Source organism: Podarcis erhardii (genome assembly GCF_964252035.2).
Source record: "Podarcis erhardii genome assembly, chromosome: 2".
Lineage (NCBI taxonomy): Eukaryota > Metazoa > Chordata > Lepidosauria > Squamata > Lacertidae > Podarcis > Podarcis erhardii.
In genome coordinates, this window is record NC_138498.1 from 65,995,435 (window position 1) to 66,009,144 (window position 13,710).

The window sequence follows — 13,710 nt, forward strand, 5'->3', positions numbered from 1 at the left end:
GGACCTCGCGCAGGAGCAGAAGAGGCAGCTGAGAGGAAGGGAAGGCGGAAGGTCCGGAGTCCCGGTTGGAGCTGTGCGCGGGGGCCCGTCAGAGGAGGGGACCGGGAGGCGGACTGAGCGGGCCGAGCGAGGGATGACAGGGCGTTGCCAAGGTAACTCGTCACGGGCGCCGCTCCCGCTCGGAGTTCAAGGCCGTGTCGTAGGACCCGGAGCGACGCGCCGGGGTTTTAGTGGGCGCATTTATGACGTCGCGGGCGTTGGCCTCGGGGGTGAGCTGCAGGGAGCTGTGCAATGCTCACAGGGTGGTGTATTCGCGCATACCTATAAATCGTGTGTATACATGTATATGCATGCATGCATGCAGAGTTGAAAGGAAGCGTGCACTGCCGCCACCAGCTCCTGGGAACTTGCGCCTCCCCTCTCGCAGGGCAAAAGAGTCATGAGCGGCCCCGAGTCATGAGCTAGTGAGGATGTCGGTTCTACAGTGCTTGTTTTCATCGTCCATCCCTATTCCTTTCCCCCCCTTTCCCTCTTCCTATTAGGTTGCAGACCTTGCTGCTCAGGAAGGAAAAAAAACCCCACAGGCACTTTATACGTGTTAATAATAGCACACATGTGTTTACTCCCTTAGCAGGGCTAGCAGATAAAGCCTGCACAGGCTTGGAGGTGACATGGACTCAGTAGAAAGCGGGTAAGTCAGAACAGTACCTGGGAGGTTAAGGCAGACCCTTATGGATCCCTAATGGATTAGGACAGAGTTAGACAAGTTGGGGGGGGGGGAGCAGGTTCAGATCTGGTAGTTTGGGGTGGAGTTAGTGGAAACTTGTGGTCCAAGAGCAAAGCCTGGCATATATGGTGGAGAGGAAGCATTACTAGTTTTTCAGGCTCCAGTGTTGGTTTTTCCGCTGAACACAATTTTACTGGTTGGACCAGTGAAAAAGTGACTGTTTGATAATCCAAGTGCCTACCATAAATAGAGTTTGTATTGCTAGTTGTATTGGGCTTCCTTTTTAAAAAGAAAGCTAGATGCAATCCGTGAAATGATCTGGTTACAAATGAGGAGGCTTATCTGGTCTGTCACACTGAAACCTGGGTGGGCGAACAAGGTGGAGTTGGTCTTACCCAGCTGTGCCCACCTGGGTACTCTGGCAGCATCAGGGCAGAGCAGACTTAGGGGTGGGGAGTTGTTGCAGTCTATAGAGATTCCATCTCTGTCTCCAGGTTCTCTGTCCAGTTGTGTGGGGATCTAGAGTGTGTGTTTCTGGCACTGGACAATTGGGACAGATTAGGAATTCTGCTGGTTTGCTGCCTGTCTCCCTACCCAGCACTCTGCTTGCCTGAGGTGATGGAGCTGGTTTTGAAGGCAGTGTTGAGGACCCCCAGACTGCTGGTTCTGGTGGACTTCAACATCCATGCCAAGGCAATTGGCTCTGAGATGGCTCAGGACTTCATTGCTGCCATGATGACCATTTGCAGGATGTGCTGAACTGTTGTCTTGCCTTGGTAATGGATTGGAGAAAGCCAACAAACTGAAGCTCAATCCAGATAAGAGTGAGACATTGTTAGAGGGTGGTTCCCTAGATCATATGCATAGGAGGTTGCCTGCTCTTGGTGGAATTACACTCCCTCTGAAGGAGCAGGTACATAGCTCAGGGGTAATAATAATAATAATAATAAATTTTATTTTATTTATATCCTGCCCTCTCCAGCCGAAGCTGGGCTCAGGGCAGCTAACAACACTAAAATAGTGCAACTTTCTAAAAACATTATAAAAATTAATTAAAATCAAATTGATGGCAACCATAAACTAAAGTTTACTTCTGGCTCAGGTGGCTTCTGACCTGGATTACCTTCCATCAGCTTCAGCTGGTGGCCAAGCTGCACTGCATCTAGACAAGGGTAGCTTAACTTCTGTTTCTATTCTCTGGTAACCTCTAGGTTAGATTACTGCCACATGTTATACATAGGGCTGCCTCTGAAGATGGTTTGGAAACTTAAGCAGCCAGGTTGCTCACCAGGACAAGACAGTTTGAGCTGATTGATAGGAAGATGGAAAGTCTGGGGTAACCATTGCTTGATGCGATGTTGTGTAATCTCCCCAGAAACAAACCAGAAAGAATGCCCAATAAAAACCAGTGTTGTATAACACACACACCCTCCACTCCTGCAAAGTGTGCAAACCAGGATGAATGCTCAACAAACAGATAAACTGGAATCAACCTTCAGTGTTTTTCTTTGTGTTATTCCATCTCAGCATCATATTCCTGTGGTGTAATCTGCATATGTGTCAGGCATGTGTAAACACATTTGAAGTGCTTAGATATAAGCATTGCATTTAAAAATGTCTGATATGGTTGAAAAAAATTACAGGTATGTAGGATCAACAGCATATTTTAGGTAGAGAGTTTATTGGGATAGTTTTCTGCACAATGGTGGGGAGTAGTATTTGGGGCTGTTTGTCTAGGCCTTTAAAGCAGGGGTGGGAAAATCTACTCCAAATGTTGTTGGACTCCAACTCCCATCGGTAACAAATAACCAGTAGTTTGGAATGGTGGGAATTGTAGTCCAGCAAGATTCCCTTTTTTGCTTTAATTGCAGGCACCATCCTCCATATTATGTAGAACTAGAAAATATATATTTTATCTAATAAATAATATCAGTGTGGTGATCACTTAAATTCATTAAATTAGTCTTAGAAGTTAAATAAACAGCTTGCCCCTGTCACTTGGAGTCTTGGAAACACTCAGAAAGCTGCAAAGTCTAAAGTTGAACACTGTCAGTCCTTCATTAAGGTAAAGGTACCCCTGACTGTTAAATCCAGTCATGGATAACTCTGCGGTTGTGGCGCTCATCTCACTTTACTGGCTGAGGGTGCCGGCGTTTTGTCCACAGCCAGCTTTCCAGGTCATGTGACCAGCATGACTAAGCTGCTTCTGGCGAACCAGAGCAGCACACGGAAACACCGTTTACCTTCCCATTGGAGCGGTACCTATTTATCTACTTGCACTTTGATGTGCTTTCGAACTCCTAGGTGGGCAGGAGCTGGGACCGAGCAACAGGAGCTCACCCCATCGTGGGGATTCAAACCGCCAACCTTCTGATCGGCAAGTCCTAGGCTCTGTGGTTTAACCCACAGTGCCACCCGCATCCCTCAGAGAGGAGCCTTACCCTCTCCTAAATAACTACGTGGGCAGGAGCTGGGACCGAAGAACAACCGCCAACCTTCTGATCGGCAAGCCCTAGGCTCTGTGGTTTAGACCATAGCACCACCTGTGTCCCTCTCAGTCCTTCATATGTATACCTAAAATGTTTCTCGGAGTTCAAACCTGATTCTGTACATATGTAAGCACAATTCTGCATAACATCGGGCTGTTTCAGGAGCTACTCCTGAAGAATCTACTCTCAGCTTTAAAACACCTTGGAAATTTGGTGTGCCAGCGTCTTTAAAAAAAGAAAGAAATATAAATTCCAAAAGTATGGGTATGCTCTTTCCCCTAATTTCACCTTTGTAAATATTGTCTCTCCGGATCACTACAGTAAAATGAAGCATCACCCGACTCTCTGTGATATATCAGTTTTGACATTTTCGTTTGCAAAAAGAAACGTTGTAAACTAGCAAATGTGGCGAGTGATTCTTAAGGGCTCTTAAAGCAGGGTGGGTTGAAACATGGTAACTCAAATATCTGTAAGATCCTTTGCTTTTGCAGTGATCTCCGTGTTTAAGTGAAATTCTTGCTCTTGAAATAGTTCTGTGAGTACTGGAGTTGCTGAAGTTGATAAAAGTGAGACTCTTTGGAAGGATAACTGCAATTCGATAAAATGTCGCCATCCAGTAAACATAGGAAACATTTGTTTTTTGTTCTCTTGGGGCCATAGTCTGAACTTTTTGCTTTTCCACTATCTATTTAGGCAGCAATATTGTAGATATTTTTAAAGTGCTGCAGAAACAGGAGCATAGGCTTCCTTCTGTTCTCTGAGAGTCCTGATGATTGTACACTGCATAAAATTGAGCATATGTTAGTTTTTACGTGTGCAGATAAAATGAAAGACATCTATTCTGCTTCTCAGTACGTATACTCTGGACTGAATCTGTCTTCAGGTATAGTGCATCTGTGGCTCAGATGGAGCATGCTGAACCTGTGTTAATGTTCATTCATAACAGCTACTTTATGATATGCATAGCTGTGCTTTTCTTGAAAAAATTAGGGCATTATATGGTCTTTTCTTCCTAGTGGTTTATCAGCCACAGAAGCTGTTTTATATAAATATGATGGCTTTGTCATAAAAATGTAACCTCTTTTCCTCAAAAGACAAAAAAAAAACCCTGCAGCAGAAGATCTTTGCTTAACAGTAATGGGTTTGCATAAAAGAAAATGGGATAAACAGTTTAATAAATCAAACACTGAAGGATTTAATGGCAAAATCCAATGACCCATCACAACTGCTGCTGTGCATTATGCAAACAATGTACAGTGTAGTAGAAAGCATATGCAATTACTGCTGATAGTTATCTCAGGTCTTTGAAGGACAATGTAACTGGATTTTTCCCAGTTGCAAATAACAGCCTCAGGATGCTATCCAAGCCCTAGGTGGTGCCTGGTCAGGCATAACAAAGTGGCAGGGCCATCACAGTCCTACTGCATGTCCTAGCTGTGGCATAAAGCAGGTAGGTACAAAGCTGTGAGTCTGCAGCCATCACCCCAATCTGAGTCAATGCTGTTATTTGATGGCAGTTGGTATTACAGTGGAGCCTCAGAATCCAAACACCTGTAAACTTGAACATTTTGGCTCTTGAACAGTCGAAAACCGGTAGTGATTGTTCCAGTTTCCGAATGATTTTCGGAAGCCAAAAGTCTAGCACAGCTTCCGCGCCTTCTGATTGGCTGTAGGACACTCCTGCAGCCAATCGGAAGCCATGCCTTGGAAGTCGAACTGACTCCCAGAACGGATTCCATTCAACTTCCAAGGTACATCTGTACTTGAGATCCAACAGCTCCCAAGTCATCTCAGTAGCACCCCTGCTTGGAACTGATACCGCTTCTGCCCACCCACCTGTTTGGTGTGCAGAACAGAGAGCTCTGCACTAGCAGAATAATGGAACCAAATCTCATTAAATTTATATTGCTGTAGTTTAGATGCATATATTTCAGGATGGAATTAGTTCACTCTGGGTTTTTAGAGCACTTTGAAGATATTGATGAGAACGCTGCCATGTAGTAGCACTGTGAGCTGCCCTGTTTTGTACTCTGAATTACTGGGAAGCATTGCAGAAAGAGGTGGTTAGGAAGGAAGCAGCTAGGATAAGAATAGAAATGCATTAAGGGTTCAAGTTTAGAGAGTATTGTCTATACTGACTGGCAATGGCTTTCCAGGGTTTCTGGCCTCTCCCAGCCCTACTTGGTGATCAACCTTCTGCAGGCAAAGAAGCTGTGCTTCTTGGCAGCTGCTCCTTTGGTTGGTTTGCCTTTTTCAGTTTCAATCCAAGGGTGAACAAAACCTTGAATGTTGTATGCAGTGGACCTTTTAATTTTGTTTCTGTTTATAATTTGAGCCTACCAAAGGAAAGAATGGCTAGTTTTTAGGTCCCATTCCTTTTCTGGAAAGTTGCTATTTGTGCCTATTTACCTTAAGCTCCTTTCAGCTCTAGACAACTAACATTTTATACTAGGGGTGGCTAACCTTTGGGCTGCTTTGATGGTTGACAGCTCTCTGGGGACTGCATACCAGCAGCTGGCATGGCTAAAGTCACCAGTGCATACTCAATTGCATGTGCACACTTACCACACATTTTGATAGGCAGGCAGACATGCAGACATATTCAAACAGCCAGTCAGCAGAGGATCGGGTGGTTTCCTTCTCATCCCATCAGTGGGCTGGGAGTAGTTCCCCTCTTTCTTACCCAGCACTGATACGGGAAGGAAAATACTGGTAAGTGTTCTTTTCTATTTCTGAAGCCTTTTTCTTCTGCTTAAGGGGGGAAAGGCACTTTTCCAAGGTAAGAAGAGGCAGATTTTGACAGAGAACAAGGAAGCCACTGTAAGTGGCTTGGCAAGCTGAATCTGGTCTGTGGGTTCGCCTTCCCTGTTATATGCCATTTCATTCTGGAATTGTATTGTTACTTATTTGAGTTCGAAAGCCAAAAAGCTTTGCGTTGTTAAGAATCCTGACTTGCATCTTTTGTTTTGTTTTGTTTTTTACATTTCAGTTGGATTGTTCCTTTACTTGTAAAGAAAAACCCAAAGCCCTTTCAAAGTTGATGAATCCATCAATATCTTCCATTGTGACTGGTGCAATACAGACTGCTTAACTTTTTGCAGCGTGCTTTATACTTCAAGCTTTCATGAAGCTCAGCTGCTGCCTGTTGACTTTGATTCTCAGTTCTAGTGTTTCTGCACTAGAAAATGTGGCCTCCAACCTGACAGCTGCTACTGGGTCAAGGTTTCTTCCTCTCGATGCATCATTTCTTCCCACCCTACAAGCCTTCACAAAATCGGCAGTACCTCAAGATATCATAGTGAAAGAAGGTAACGGTGCTTTCATTGAATGTAAGCTGAACATCAGTCAGCATAACAGCATCCTTTGGTTCAACTCAAAAGGGCATCTACTGAAGCAAGATGGAGAGGGTAAGAGACAACTGTTTGACTTGCTTTACACAATGTACAAGGTGTGCTGTATTGATCACAGAAGTTCTCTTGTATGTCACACTTTTAAGAAGACGTTGAAGGGAAAGCCACTCTTCCTAGGTTCGTCACCTCTCTGCCCAAACATACCTACATTAAAACACAATACAAGTCTATTTTAACTTAAAGTACTGGATTTTGGCTGAAGCTAAACGGGCTATAATTTACACAACTTGCAATCTAGGTACTGTTACATAATATTCTAGCAGTTAGTAGTTTTCATTCCGAATTAGTTGCTTTAGGAGTATAGCTACTTGATATTTTAATCCATGTGCTGATTGCATGGTTTATCAGGAGAGAATGCTCACCTCATCAAACCCAGATTTACATTTAGATTGGGGGACGACAGTGCAGCAATAATTTTTGGTGACTCAACCCTCTAGGGCAGCCTTTCTCAACCTGTGGGTCCCCAGATGATCTTGAACTACAACTCCCATCACCCCTAGCTAGCAAGGCCAGAGCTCAGGGATGATGGGAGTTGTAGTCCAACAACATCTGGGAACCCACAGGTTGAGAACCGCTGCTCTAGGGGCTGCATGCCAGCAGAAGATGTGACCATCTCATATGGGCAGTCAGTCACCTCAGCTGAGCCATGCAGATCAGCTGGGGAGAGGGGGTTATTGTCTGTTATGCAGTCATCAAATGATCAGTCTGGTGACTGGGGAAGGGAGTGGTTTGCATCCCCATCATGGGGCTCTGTCCAATCCAGCAATACATTTACCTTTTCTTTTCTTTTTTACCTTTTTGCTGTTGTTGCCAGAATAGGGTATTGGGAAAGCAGAAAACATTGCATGAAAAAGTGAGATAGCACTGTACACATATTTTGTCCAAGTGTCCAGCTTTTACAGCCCACCATGCTTTTAAGTACACATTTGCCTGCTGTCCCAATCCAGTGAATCTTGCTACATTTGGTAATAGAAACATTTGCAGTTTAACAATATAATTTTCACAAGTAGTATTGGGGTTGGTGGGAAGGGCCACCCTGTAGGTATGAGTGCCTTTGCAAATGGATAGCAACATTATAATGTAAACAACTGCCCAAATCAGACCCAGGGCCCAGCTCTAACCCAAACATGCATTTGTAGATCTATTTCTTCCTTTTTACCATATATTTATATGTTGGGAGTGCTGTTGTGTGACCCACCTTAGATCAGGCAGTGACCCAGAAGTGGGTCTCAACACACCAGTTGAAGACCAGTGACCTAGATCAAGTACATGAGATGAATATTTTCTTGGCTAGGTAAAGATATTCAACCCTGCTTGACTAGTAGGTTGGCAAATGACCGGACATATGTTGTTATCCATACTCCCAATTCATTGTTGCTGGTTTCGTAATACAATTCACGGGGCATGCATATATATATATCAGAAAAGATGCAAGTATGATCTGTAACTTCAATGTTGAAATCTTTTTTGTATTTGTGTTTTAGATGGAAGATGGCTGATCTCTAACAGTACCCTTAATATCACAAGTGTAACCTTTGGTGACCGGGGGCGATACAATTGCGTTGTCACTACCCAAAATGGCTCTTTCCATTACTCAGTCACCCTCAGGGTGGTCTCCACATCTGGGGACATGGGCATTTACTACATGATTGTCTGCCTGGTTGCCTTTACTATCACCCTGATCTTAAATATAACACGTCTGTGCATGATGAGCAGCCATCTCCGCAAGACAGAGAAGGCCATCAATGAATTCTTCAGGACTGAAGGGGCTGAGAAACTACAGAAGGCCTTTGAAATTGCCAAACGCATTCCAATCATTACCTCTGCCAAAACGCTGGAACTGGCCAAAGTCACCCAGTTTAAGACTATGGAATTTGCTCGATACATTGAAGAGTTAGCCAGAAGTATCCCTCTTCCGCCGCTCATCCTTAACTGTAGGGCCTTTATGGAAGAGATATTTGAAGCAGTGAGAGTCGATGACCCTGATGAAGTTGGAGATGGAGTCAAACAAGCCCTTGGTGTCCAAGATGGACTCTATCCCTTAAACCCAGAAATTAAGCGCAGTAATTCACCAACAGCAGACTCGGATGATGGTTCTGTAAATGACCATGGTAAAGAAATAGCTGTTGAGGTATCCATCCACCTTCAGTCAGAAGCACAAAGCATTGACACTGTTTCCCACGACAGTGTTCCCTCCATACCTTCTGAAGATGATGCAGGTGCGGAAGCCAGTACAGCAGCAAAGGCAGATGTATGAAAGCTTCATCTGGAAACTTCAAGAAAAAAGGGGAAGCAAAAAAAAAAAAGCAGCTGGAGTCACAAATGCACAAAAACCTTATCTCTTTTTAAAAACTCCAGTGGCTATAAGGTGCTGAACATTTAGCAAAAGTATGGATTTGGATTTTTCTTTTGTAACATATCTCAGTGTTCACCAACCAATTAGGAAAACAGCTTAAATCATGTTTTTTAAACATTCTCCTTGGTAGGAATGCTGCTGGGGGCATTTTACAGAAGGGATACTTTTCTCCCAGTTTTTGGGATCTCCAGTTAACATCAACAAAAGAGCAAGGATACATTGACATAAACTGTTTTTGCCTTTCTTACAGGGAGGTTTGAATTCCTGAATATGTCCAGTGATGATTTCATAGTGTGTGATGGCATAGTTCACTAGAACAGTGCTTGTCTTGCTTGTCTGAATTTATAATATCTGATCAAGCTTATCTTGAGTTTGTAAGAAACATACATTTTAGCATTTCTTATAGTAATAGTATGGGATTATTACACTTTTAAAATGAAGAGTTGGATCCGGACTGACTCATGTTTAGAGTAGATCTATTGCAATCAGTGACACTTAAGTTGGCTTGAGTCCAGCCTTATGTCAGTAAGCTGTGAAATTACCAGAGCTGCCAGTTTGTCATGTTGTACATGTTTGCTTACATTGCAATCACATGCAATACTTGAACTAGAAAATGGAAACCAAATGCAAATTTTGGCATCTGAATTTCTCATAGCAGCCAAGAAGTGGTAATTTGGTTGTTTTAAATGTGCTGCTTGCCAAGCAGTTCAAAAAAGGCCCTGTCTGTTTGGGGTTTTTTTTTAGTAAAGCTCCAGATGTCAGCACTTCAAGTATTCTTTCTTCTCTGACACTGCTGAAATTCCAATGTATTCTAGTGCCATCAGTATTGCTACGAGGAAAGCAATGACAACTTAAACAGTTATGATCTTGTTGAAGAGTTTGCAATAAACTCTCACATTAAAAAGGGAAATAAAACCTCTTTGGTTTCTCAGGCAGTTGTTTCTGAACAATATTTATAAGAGGCAAATGTGTGACCAGAGTCTTTGGAACTAGTCATCACCCAATGGACGTGCCTAACACTCTCCTAATGATTCAGGTAGGTAGCCGTGTTTGTCTACTAATGTACATTTGTGTTTGATGAAAAGCAGCCATGGGTGCAGAATGATTGGGGTAGAGGAGGTGTGCAGGTGGATGAGGAGGTTGTGGCTGGCTTTTGCATGAACATACGCTGTATAACATTCTTTGGCACTTTAGTAAAATCTGATGAATGCAACAAAGGGTAAATGGTTAACACATTGAGTGACTTCTCTCTTGTGCTGATGCTTAGCTACCTCTGCATGTGCAGCAGGTGATACAATGGACTGTACCACTTCAGATGGGGGATACTACATTTGAATTCTCACACACACATTTTAAAAAAATCAGACAAAGAGGTTGTGGCCTCACTTCTTATTGGCCATTTTGTTTTTTGTTTGCTATACAGGAATCTTCCAAATGTTTCACATGATCTAAGGTGGTGCAGTCCTTTCTACCACCACATTGTGTGGCATAAGTAGACTGATATTTAACCAGCAAATTATTGCTGCATGACAGGTTGATTTGTTAATAGCCACTATAAATGTTTCCAGTGGCCATTTCCCCATGTCATGAATTGGGCCATGTTATACCATGTAAAGCTGAAAAATAGAATGAATAATTGGAGGATGATAAAATTAACTTTTGGCATCCTTCTGTACTCTGAATAATATAGCTGGTTGGCTTCCTACTTGGCCCATGTTCTTTTTTGTCTTTCATGTGGCCATAGCTGTGCAGACCCAGTTTTGTGATAAGAATGTGCCTCTGCTAGCTGCTCATTAAGCTCCAGTCAAGGCAGATTCTAGCTTTTGCTATTTGGTCCTTGTTTTTATATATATACTTTAAGAGTGTGTCACTTTAATTGCATCTTATATTCAGTTTTGTTTTAACGTATACAAAGCTTGTCTACATTTTTTTCACGATTTAAAACATAATGTCATATCGTTTTAACAATTGGCAATGGGGGTTCCCATTAATTTCCTACAGCTCTTCTTCTGCTGTTTTATTCATAGAAGCTCATTTGAACTAGAAGTCGCTGAAGGGGAATAAACACAATTTTCAGGCGGATTTAGTGTTACATCTATAGCACTAGAAGTGGGTGGCAAACAGCAACAGTAATGCAACCTAGGAAATGAGAGTCATTGGCAGTAATGCTCGCTATGTAACTCATAAAACGAGTAAATGATATTTACCTGTTAGAATTTTGCTTGAATTTCTTCTGACAAAAGTTCCTAAAGCAAAATAGAGATGGTGCAGACATTAACTTGGCAGTGGGATATATCTGAGTTTCCCCTAACCTCCAAAGGTGCTCTTCAAATTAAGTTGCTTGCTTCTGGCCCTTGCTTCATGCTCAAGTAGCCCATTCTTCTCCACTTGACTGCTGCTTGCTGTGAAGCATAAGCTGGACACCTGCTTGGGAATGCAAATAACAGGTAGGATCTCTGGGTCAGGAGCTAGCACATCTACACTCCACCCAGGCCCTGTTCATTCATTACTTGCATGTAGGGTGTAATTGTGTTTACATGTAGCAGGGCTGTGCTTTTTGTCCTGCCCGCCCATATCATGCCTCCTTCCTCAAACAATTGCAGACAAGCAGGAGGTCACATGTTAGAGTTTCTGTTCGGTAGTGGGCAGCTTGGTTATTTGAGGAAGGAGGTGTGACATCACGGGGGGGGCAGGGCTAAAAACATATATCCTCCTTCAAGGAAACACAGCTGTGTCCTACATCAGGCATGTGCAACTCCCAAGAGACTGTGATCTACTCCCACTATAAAAAAACTGTCAGTGATCTACCCATTGGATTGACCAAAGTTGTTGAGCTTTTTTTTTGGAGGGGAGGGCAGGGAACACGCAATCGACCAGGGACGCCCCACGATTGACCAGTAGCTCGCGATTGGCCTCTTGGACATGCCTGTCCTACATGTAAATAAGGCTGCAGTATTTATCTGTTGACTCCTCTGGGCTTTCCACAATGTTTCCTGTGCTACCTGACTCTATCCTAAAGATAGAAACTGTGGACTGATGCATAATAGCTTCACTTACGTAAGCTAATCTGGCAGCAATGAGTGAAATTACTTTGGCAGGCTTGGCTGATAAATGTATTCCTCTGGGATTCCGCTCTGTCCTAGATCATAAGAACAGGTCAATTTATTTTCAGTGTGTCTGTTAGATGAAGAAAGTCCGCAGGAAGGAATTAGAATGCGACCCCTGCCTCTTGCTGAATACCGCAATCCTGATTTTTCACAGTAAGCGTTTATCAGCAGCCCCATCCTTGAATGTTGAAGCACACAGTTCACTGTTTTGCACTGAGGGGAGATGGTGTTTAATACTTTCCAGAAGTGTAGGCTCATCTAACTCTGGAAACAAGCAATTAAATGTTTTGAATCCCACCAATTTATTCCTACAGTTACAGTTTACAGCAGTAAATGCTACAGGCTATGGATTCCACTGTGCCCAGTTAGCACTGCAATTCTTACATGGCAACAGTGTCAACACAGTAATTGCTGAATGGATTTGTAGGCCTAATAAACAAGTCAGATTATCGTAATTGTCCTTGTGAATCTGCAGAACATGATGTTCTATGTATAATATGGAGGCACAACTAGCAAATTCGGGGCTTCCAACCCAGCAGATACAATATAGTGATGTTTGACGTTTCCATAGAAAAGTCGCTGGGAAATTCCAAATAATCATATGACACTGGAACCTGGGTATAAGATCTGTGCAAGACAATAATACTTATTTCTGTTTTTTCAATTTCTGTGTATGAAAATATAATGTACATTCAGGTATACCGTTGAAATATTTTGAACTTATATCGTCTACCAGGAGTAAGGGGGTGGGCAATGGGGAAAGCAGTTCCTCTGAAACCTAGAACATGATCTCCAACCCGCACTCTCATTGCTGGTAGACAGTCCATATTTGTTCTGTTCCAGGATAGAAACTGTGAGGTTTATTTTCTCTAGACTCTTCTGTAAATAATTTGCATTTATGACACAGGCATAGAACCCCGCCTGTGCAACAAAGGCGCAACTGAAACATACAGTATATTTTCAAGACTAAGTAAAAAGAAAAGTGTTAAAACTGGATGCATGATGAATTTGTTGTTGGGCGTGGATAAGCTTTACAAAATGTTGATGTAATATTGTTAATTTATATGGAGAAGATTGATTGTGTTTGCATTTGTTTGATGCAGCTAACTAAAAATTGATGTAAGATTACTCAGATGGCCAACAAATGGCAAGAGTCACTTGCAGATGAAATGTCACTTGCAGAATGCCTACTGCCTCACTGAGTATAAATTATACCAATGCTTGACTTAAACTAATGTCTCTTGTCAATCATGAGGTTGTCTTGTCTTGTTTCCTTAGCCTCTGAATTTTGTGGCAATCATAATGATCTACTTTTAACTGAAATAGTATTTAAAACAATATTGTAGTAATTTGCATTCTGGCGGGGGCAGTGTCAATTTTCTGTAACAGCACAGGATTTCATACTTTCATATAAAAGGTGGTGGGTTTCCCCCCCAGAATAAAAGACATTATTAAAAGTTTGGGCTGTTCCCCCCCCCCCGATTTTTGCATGTCTTCCTGCCAGAAAATGACAGAAAAATGAACTGTCCAATATAGGGTTTGAAGAGCTGGCTTTCGCTAATTGCAATAAACCTTGCAGCAAACCTATCATACAATCAAAGAACATTTGCTAGAGTATTTG

General features: G+C 42.6%; 1 protein-coding gene across 3 annotated transcripts; it reads left to right on the plus strand.

Moving 5' to 3' along the window:
* Positions 1 to 12: 12 nt before the first annotated feature.
* Positions 13 to 13,337, plus strand: MFAP3 (microfibril associated protein 3). Of its 3 annotated transcripts, XR_014153897.1 has the most exons (4): positions 13 to 152; positions 6,206 to 6,623; positions 8,111 to 10,018; positions 12,155 to 13,337. XR_014153897.1 is itself a non-coding variant. In XM_081851568.1 (3 exons), exons 2-3 carry the CDS (start codon positions 6,341 to 6,343, stop codon positions 8,881 to 8,883), a joined length of 1,056 nt encoding a protein of 351 aa, XP_081707694.1. In that variant the 5' UTR covers positions 13 to 152; positions 6,206 to 6,340; the 3' UTR covers positions 8,884 to 10,346. The 3 variants fall into 3 exon arrangements, 2 of the variants coding, with proteins under 2 accessions (XP_081707694.1, XP_081707695.1); XM_081851568.1 differs by lacking the exon at positions 12,155 to 13,337 and having other exon boundaries at positions 8,111 to 10,346; XM_081851569.1 differs by lacking the exons at positions 13 to 152; positions 12,155 to 13,337 and adding an exon at positions 360 to 691 and having other exon boundaries at positions 8,111 to 10,346.
* Positions 13,338 to 13,710: the final 373 nt, after the last annotated feature.